Source organism: Onychostruthus taczanowskii, unplaced genomic scaffold (genome assembly GCF_017590055.1).
Source record: "Onychostruthus taczanowskii isolate IOZ18803 unplaced genomic scaffold, ASM1759005v1 scaffold16, whole genome shotgun sequence".
In the NCBI taxonomy this organism is placed as follows: Eukaryota; Metazoa; Chordata; class Aves; order Passeriformes; family Passeridae; genus Onychostruthus; species Onychostruthus taczanowskii.
The window spans coordinates 13,786,209-13,794,709 of NW_024498795.1; the positions used below are offsets into that span (position 1 = coordinate 13,786,209).

At 37.7% G+C, this 8,501-nt stretch overlaps 1 protein-coding gene across 1 annotated transcript; it reads left to right on the forward strand.

The window, feature by feature from the left end:
- The first annotated feature begins 416 nt into the window (after positions 1–416).
- Positions 417–8,287, forward strand: LOC121333159 (transthyretin). The gene is made up of 4 exons (XM_041399263.1): positions 417–596; positions 1,378–1,517; positions 6,032–6,167; positions 8,013–8,287. The coding sequence occupies exons 1-4, from the start codon at positions 528–530 to the stop codon at positions 8,118–8,120; spliced, it is 453 nt and encodes a 150-aa protein (XP_041255197.1). The 5' UTR covers positions 417–527; the 3' UTR covers positions 8,121–8,287.
- Positions 8,288–8,501: the final 214 nt, after the last annotated feature.

An 8,501-nucleotide genomic window follows, 5' to 3' on the forward strand; every position in this document is an offset into this window, starting at 1 on the left:
GAATCCAGCACTGCTTGAGCCAACAATGAACAAACTCCATCACCCATGTACTGAGTCGGCACCTGTATGTGGGATCTGATCCTCAGAAAGCACTGAGTATACAGAGAAGAAACATGGGGCAGATGCAGAGAAAGCATTGGGGCATTATCATGCACAACCTGAGGGCAAGATAGAAAAATTCTCCTAGAACTAGTTGGATTTCTGGGCAAAAAAAGGTCGTTTGTGTTATTTTGTGGAGGGCTTTCTATGAGTGTAATCTCCCCAGGCAAGGGTCATGTTTGTGTCCGTTACTTATTTTCTTTTCTCTAGTGATCCTGCAGTCCTTCCATTGACTTCAATGGCAGTGCCATGAAGCAATGGACTGACTCTAGGATTGGCCTATTTACTAAGCAAATAATCAGAATCAGCAGTTTTGGAGTCATATGGGCACCCAATAAGCAGCCTGTTTTGTTGTTGGATTGGCTATAAAATCCCAAATCCCCTCAGCTCCTGCCTGCTGGCACCAAGGCTCACTAACAGCAAGCAGAATGGCCTTTCAGTCTGTGCTCTTTGTTTTTTTAGCTGGACTGGTATTTTTCTCTGAAGCTGCACCACTGGTGAGTTTCTTTGTTTTCAAACTCAATCATTACAAGAATGATAATTAGATTTTCTAGATGACTAGCATCCTCCTCATCCATGAAATTCTGTAACCATTGGTTTTTTCCAGAATGCTATTTCTGGGATTTTTTAATAATATTCTTCAGAATTCTTAAAACCTTTTTCTTTTCTTGTATTTTACCTACCTATTTTAAGGTATTAAGGAAGGGTCAGGGATCTAGGTGATGTGACCTTTTATTTTGCTTTGTTTCTATCTGTTCATGACTCACATCCCATATCCTCAAAAAAGACGCAGCTTCACCAAACAAGAGCTTCTCTAAAGCGCTAAAAAATATTTTTGAGGTATGACTAAGGATTCCTCATAATGTAATGAAGCCTAAGAGAGGGATATTCTTTCAACATTAGGATGTCATATGTATTTCTTTGTTGGTTTCCCTAGATAACATACTTTGTCTGCACTTAAAAGAATTCGCTATTTTCATATTTGTGGTCATAATATAAAGGTATAACATTATACCATTTTCCTACAGCCATTTAGAACAACTCTAAATATTGATCAAGCAATGTGTGTGTGTGTGTGTGTAATAAAGTATCAGTATAAAGCTCTAAGATATTCTGTTTAAGAAATAGATGTTTGGGAATTAACTTTGAATAGCATTTGCAGAGAATTTGCTTCTAAGTGAATGGTAATTCTTCAATTAGAATCTATCTTTTCTTTGGGAGGAGGTTTTTGCAGGCTTGGTGAACAGTTCCTATACAACTTCTCCTCCTTTCCCCAAGGTCTCCCATGGCTCTGTTGATTCCAAATGCCCTCTTATGGTGAAAGTGCTGGATGCAGTCAGAGGAAGCCCTGCATCTGACGTAAATGTTAAAGTTTTTAAACAGGCTGAAGATGGAAGCTGGCAGGACTTTGCTGTTGGGTAAGTTGTGTGATCGTCCAGAGACATTTTCAAGGCACCTTGGGCAAGTAACTGAGGAGTTAAAGGAATGGAGCTCTGATCAAAGCAGAAATATGTTTTCTGACACATGTGCCACACTATCAGTGTTCACAGTGCGTGAATTCTGATCTCAAATCTGTTAGATTTAAGTGGAACTTATCCTGACTGAAATGTTAACTGCAAAAATATGTTCAGATGCTCATCTTATGTTTGTAAGGTACTAGTTTTGATACTTATTTTTTCTCCTATATTCAGTATTATCTTTCCTTTCTATAGAAAGAAAACAAAAAGCCTATTTACCAGTGCTTTGAAGGTAATCTAGACTAACCTGTCTTCATATGCAATGAATATAGAGCTCTATTTGCAGCAGTCACATACAAAATCCTCTCTGTAAGTTTTGTCTGCATACATGTAAATAATAATTGCATTATTCATCTTTTCTGTACCAAATGTGCTGGTTGGAAGAAACTCCTTGACCAGAAAGTTTTTAGGAGTGCTATTGTAACACAGCACAAAAGCAAAATCTCAGCAGTTTGAGGCCATTTCTCTAGCTCTGAATGTCTTTTTCTAGAATGACAAACCAATACCAACAGATACCTAGCATTCTTACAAATACCTTATGACATCACAGAGGGTCAGACAATAATACCTTCAGTCTTTGACAGGTGTATTGGTAACAGAAGAACACAATTTACTAAAATTCAAGTAGCTGAGGTATTTAGACATTTAACTTGAACAGATTTTTAAATAACTCAAGAGAAGTCTCCAGTAGAAGCAGAATATTCAAGCACAGAATGATAAGCACAAGAATGGATAGGAGTCAACTGTACATTTAGCTGTATTTTACTAAGATTTTTATAGCATGATTTACACATAAGCAGCAGGGGAAAAGAAAAAAGAAAGGTCCAGAAAAGAAGACTGTAAGGAGAAATAACTTTCTCTCCATCTGAATGGTTTCTTTTTATATAATGAAAACCAAAAAACGCTTTTCCCATTGAAAAGTAGCAATAAAGTTTACAAGTCTGAAAAAACAAATAACTCTACTCTCAAGTGCTGAGTGTTAACCTATGAACAAATTACTCCTAAAATGGATTTATATACTTTAATGAACAGAGAAACTCCAAGAAAAGTGACACATTTTTTTCAAGGAAAGTAAAGACAAGGATAACATCTTATCCCTAGTGAACATTCCTTTCATTATTAGAAAACCAAATTATTTCAAATGTTTCATCAAGTATTGTTTAGCAGTTAATACAAAATACAGTTTACAGAAGAATAAGAGAAATGTAATGACATTATTAAATGCCTCACTTCTGGGGCATAACAGTGTTTTCTTGTTCAGTTTGCAACCCTGCTCTCAACAAGCCCATGGAGACAAACCCTGTAGTTCTTAGGCAACTTCTGCTGACACTTTAGGTTAGCACAAATAAGAAAATCAAATCACACCTTCTTAAACATAAATTGAGAAGATTAACCATAGGCAAGTGAGAACCATTTTGCTGGGGGATGGCAGTGAATGAACATTAAACCACAATTTTTATTACAGGTAAAGATTTTGACATTTTTCTTGACTCGCATCATAACCAAGGCTGCTTTCAGTGATACCATTGACTTTAGGTGATGACAGTTGTTTGAACCAAGTTTTCATATGCAATTACAATTTTATTCTTTTGGGGAAGCCAGAATTTCCCTGTGTTAAAACAGCTGAAAATATGAATGAATCCATGAACATGATCTGTAAATACTCCTGTCAGTTGAATAACGTTTTGAACTTACAGTACCTAGTAGACACATACAGGAAAGTTACATTTTGTACAAATGTCTGTTGTAATTATGTTTTTACCATTTTGTTTTCTTATGTTTACTTTGCACACATGGAATTAAGCAAATGTACTTAGCAACTGTTGAATTTGAGTAATGGTGTTTAAAGTGTAGTGGGGGAGTTAGAACAGTAGGAGCTGACTTTATTAAGAGACTTATTTCAAAATGACTCTATCTGAAAATACACAAGAAGAGATAACTGGAGCTAAGACATACTGGGGAAGGTTTTAGAACATGTGATTTGAATTCTTTATGAGCTCCTCCCATGACTAGCTTTGATCTTCTCACTCCTCACAAGTTTTTTGAAATCTAGGTCTTATCATGTGGTTCAAAAGTTGCAGTCAGTGAACACAGTTTTCATGTGACCTAGGTTACAAGTCATGAAAGAAAAGACTTCTGTGTATTTTGCAGTGGTTACCCAACCCTCCTTTTTTTTTTTTTTTTTAACTCCAAAATAAGAACTAATGTTCCTGACATATTTCCTCATCAGTCTGCATCCGAGAGCACAGTTTATCTCAGTGCAGTATGTCTTAAGAGTTCATAAACATCATTGTACAGATAGTGTAGATTTAACCAGACCACAATACACAGCTAAGGTCCAGTCAAAAAGAGGATAAGGACTGCACTATGGGCTGGCACTGTAGTAACTTTACTGGAAAAGAACAGCTTTTTAATTTAACTGCCCATCTTACAGCAGATGCCGGCAGTCCACATCCTGTTAAGAATAAGGAACCATGTTATATTTAGTCCCCCACTCAGACAGAAATACAAGTGCTGTTCAGAAGAAATCACAGCATTTTGCTACCAGTGCTGAATGCTGAGCATCCTCTGCCTTGTGCTAATCCCCTCCAGGCTCTGAATCACACACTGTCCTGTTGGCTGTCAGTGCAGCAGTAATGCTGAAGGGTTTCCTTGTGAGACCAGTTGCTTTGAATGGCTACCACTTAATAATTAAAATAAAGAAAGTGCCATTAACTTCTGGTAGTGGGCATGCCTTTTCAAGTGAGCTCTTGTTTCCAGTTTCCCAGCTGGTCTGGATGGTTAACATCTGACACTCTGGAGCAGAACCCCTTAGGGAAAGCACCATTCCAGCTCCATCCATGCTTTTCTCAAACTAAAACTAATTTGTTTTTCTGAATGAAGATTTTGAGGCAGACACCATTTTTCCTTTTAATTGCTTGTCTAGACTATCCAGATTATAGGCAGAAGTACATGGATTGCTAACTTCTCTTTTCTGCAGGATCTCAGTAATTCTGTTTCACAGCTTCAAGGACACTCACAAATTAATTTTTTCTTCTTTTATTAAAGCAATATAGATCAAAGCAGGAATTACTAATTAAACTAAAAGAAACCAGATGCATATACTTTACAAACAGACTGTGATACTCTTTTCAAATAGGACTTTGATTCTCTGCAGTTTGGTCTGCCCTGGATACACTTGATTACACTAGTATTGGACCAGTGAGATTTTGTCAGTCTTGAAAATAAGAAAAATGAAAATTAGCATGGGATTTTTAATCCTGCTACCTCTTAATTTAGCAAAAGTTCTGTCATTCAGTCTTTTTTTTATTTACCACCATTAACCAAAGATTACAAATAAGGTGAAGGAAGAGAAAGGGACTGGGAAAGAAAAGCCCAACAGCACAAGTGATCCTGTCCCAGATAAGCAGCATGCCACTGATTTCTCCACTTCCACTCATCCTCCTCAAGTTTGTTTTCTGCCTAGGCAATTTCTCCTTGCCATAAGACAGAAAAGTTCCACTAGTTCTCCCAGTCAAGGCTTTCTTCATTTTTCCTTCAACTAAATGATGTGATTATGAAGTGCTATAAATATCAAATAAATATTTTCAGCAGAAAAAGACCCAAACAAAAACAAACAAACACAAAAGGTTAAAAAATCAGAAACTAAGTAAAAGGAGGGAAAAGAGATAAATGGGGTTTAGGAGCTAAGTATGTAAATATTTAAACAGCTGTCATACAAAGCTTGAAAAGCCTCCTTTTCAAACAAATAGGGTGCAGTGCCAGCTATAATTCCTTCTTGCTACTGGAGTTTCTTCGTCCACAGTTTTTTGTTCTGAGCTGAGCACATAAGCTCTGAGATGGGAATTCCTATTGCTCATTTATATAGTACCCAGTGGAAGAGGCCCCTGCTCTTTGACCAAGGCATTGTAATTCAAATTATTAAAATCTTATGATGCTAAACTTCTTTTTCAAGATATTACCACTAAGAGTCACATAAAATCACATCACTGTATAAGAATAAACTCCAGACCTTCAGTGCTAATAACTAGAAAACAAAATAATTTTCCAATAAAATTTCTCTTCTGTCCTTAGTTTTATTTTTAGTTTTGGCATCTTGCCTCTCATCATGACATTCCTTCTCCTAAAACAGTGACCTTTGGTTCCAGAGGACATTGGGTACAAGTTAAACATGATGCTAAAAGAGGGACCTTAAACCAGCCAGTTTTGATTTGTGATGTATATGGGTAAGTTGGTAGCAAGGGCAGACTCTGCAATGTATGGAAATATACATTACACAGAGGGAAGAAATTATTTCAGATGCTGCTCAGTGTAGAATTAGGCACATCTTGCTATTTAATATTCCACACTGACTGTTTCTGTTTAGCATCTAAATGATAATATAAAATATTTATATAGCTATTTAATCATTTCAGGAAGACCACAGAGTATGGGGAGATTCATGATCTCACAACAGAAGAACAGTTTGTAGAGGGAAAGTACATGGTGAAGTTTGAAACCAGCTCCTACTGGAAGGCACTCGGGCTTTCTGCATTCCATGAATACGCTGATGTGAGTAGTGGCAAATATCCTTGATAACCTGTACACAATCCCTAGTGGCATCAGCTGGAAAGAGCAAACACAGCCCTTTAATACTGAAGGAGCAGCAACACTCAATGAAGTGGTTCACTGCCACACAGCCTGGGCAAATAGAGGCAGTAAATATCCAGCTCAGCCACAGGAAGAAGCCCACTTCCCTGCAAATGCTGACACAGCTCTTCCAAAGTGTAGCTGTGCCCATTCACCCACTCATACCCGTAGGGAGTCTTGCTTGAAAAGAGCTACATTATTCAATAGTAGACAGTGTTTATAAAAACAAGCAAAGAAAAACAAAAAGAAAAAAAAAAAAAAAAGAGACTGCTTTTACTCATGCTGAAAGAATAGAGAGATTTGGAAACCCTAATTTTACAGGAAATAAGCTATGCTTAAATCCTATAGAGGTATTTCCCCCATATCAGTGACATGAAAATCCCTGAATTCTAATATGACATGTAATTACAGGGAAGCAACAATTCTTTCTGGTGTGCCTTTTTTTTAAATGATGTTCAGTACCAAAATATACAACTAAAAATAAAGAAGGTATAAAAAAAAGTAAAGAAATAACCATAGTGGGAAAAGAAAATTGACTATTTTGTTGGCACTCAAATTTCACAAGCAGGCCAGAAATGTGATAATGTCCTATCTCTCCCTTTGCTTTCAGTGCTACACTGATTTATTGTGTACTCTATTTTACTGCATTTACTTAGCATATCCAAAAAGTTGTTTAAATTCTTCAGTCTTAATCTGTCATTAAGTTTGTCTTTCCCCAACTGGAACAGCTACTGGTGGTGGTGTAGAACATTTCAAACCACAGGTTCACAGAGCTCTAGTGGAAAACTAAAACAAAATACTATGTCCCAGGTCCATAAAGTCTGAGGTGCTGTTTGGGTGATTTAAGTCAAAAAAAGAAACCTCAAAAGTATTCCCTAACCATTTGGATGTCTGAAAGTTGTAAGGGCTACACCTCAGAAGGTGCTTAAAAGTGCCTGACTGAGATTGTTCCAGATAGGCTGAAGGAGCTTTTCCTTGACACAACAGCCTACAGGCCAACAAGCTAGCTTGGGAGAGTTCAGGGACTGACTGTGTACAGGGTAACTGAAGCCTGCAGTCCTCAAGCCCCAGCAGCTTAGAATTTGGTCATAGGAGAAAACTCTCTAGACCACTTATAGAAAATGTCTCATGGTGTATAAAATAGATCAAATAGCAGGCTAAAGAAAGCTGGAATTTAACCCAGGTGACAATACTTTCCTGGGAATTGTGTGTCCCAAGTCCCATTGGACTAATTTGAAGAGCAGAAGATTTGAATGGTCCTAGGGCAAGGGTCTCTCCTTCTTCTGGGATGTCTAACCCCTCAGTTCTTAATGCAAAAACTGACCCATCACCAGTGGTCCTAAAAACAGGAGGGGGCACTGAAGTACAGAAAATTGTTTTGGGCTCCAGCTGCCTGCCTTGTTGGCCACGTCACACAAGGGTTGTATTTAAATTCCCTGGGTGGAATTTCACCCCTGTCTTTCTTACTGGTTATTTGAGATACCACCCCCTTACCCTCCTATTCCACATCACAAAGCAGTTTGCCTGGCTCAGGTGTGGGTATTTCCATCCAGCTTCACTGCAGCTGAGGCTCTCTGTGGACCTCGACCCAAACCTCACAAATATCTGAGTCCCTGGCAATCACAAAGTAATGGAAGCATTACCCTTCAGAAGGGTAAAAGCATTGAACAGAACCAGCAAAGTGCTCTGCAGATGAAGTGGGGTGGGCTGCCTAGTTGTTAATAAGTGTATGTTGTTTATCATGACCACAAATTTTCCCTTTTCCAGGTGGTGTTCACTGCTAACGATTCCGGTCACCGCCACTACACCATCGCTGCTCTCCTCAGCCCTTTCTCCTACTCAACCACTGCTGTTGTCACTGATCCCCAGGAATAAACATGTACCATCTTTTCACACTTTCCTCCACTAGAACTATCATAGGCTTTTAGGGAGAAGGTTTTTCCTACTGCTAATGCATAACTTTTTGCTACATTAGTTGGTTTTTTTCCATTTTGTAACCTGGCAAACTTCAAACAAGTCAATAAAATATTACTTCTTTAAAATAATTTTGACTCAGTTAGGGGAATTTTATTGTTTTCTAAAATATTATGATTTGCATTAAAGTGCAAAGGACATCTGAAAAGCACACGTGGGATGACACTTAATTTAGTTTTGTTATCTTCCTCCATTGCCTTAAAGAAGTCTCACCAAATACATTGGCTCAAAACAGGAAATTCATATAGTTGTGTTACCTTAAAAAAATTACAAATAAACGTG

Bases quoted from the DNA above. Each gene is read 5' to 3' on its own strand.
- LOC121333159 (XM_041399263.1), top strand. From the start codon at position 528: ATGGCCTTTCAGTCTGTGCTCTTTGTTTTTTTAGCTGGACTGGTATTT. The intron at 597-1,377 runs GTGAGTTTCTTT...CCTTTCCCCAAG, and splicing joins TCTCTGAAGCTGCACCACTG to GTCTCCCATGGCTCTGTTGA. The intron at 1,518-6,031 runs GTAAGTTGTGTG...TAATCATTTCAG, and splicing joins TGGCAGGACTTTGCTGTTGG to GAAGACCACAGAGTATGGGG.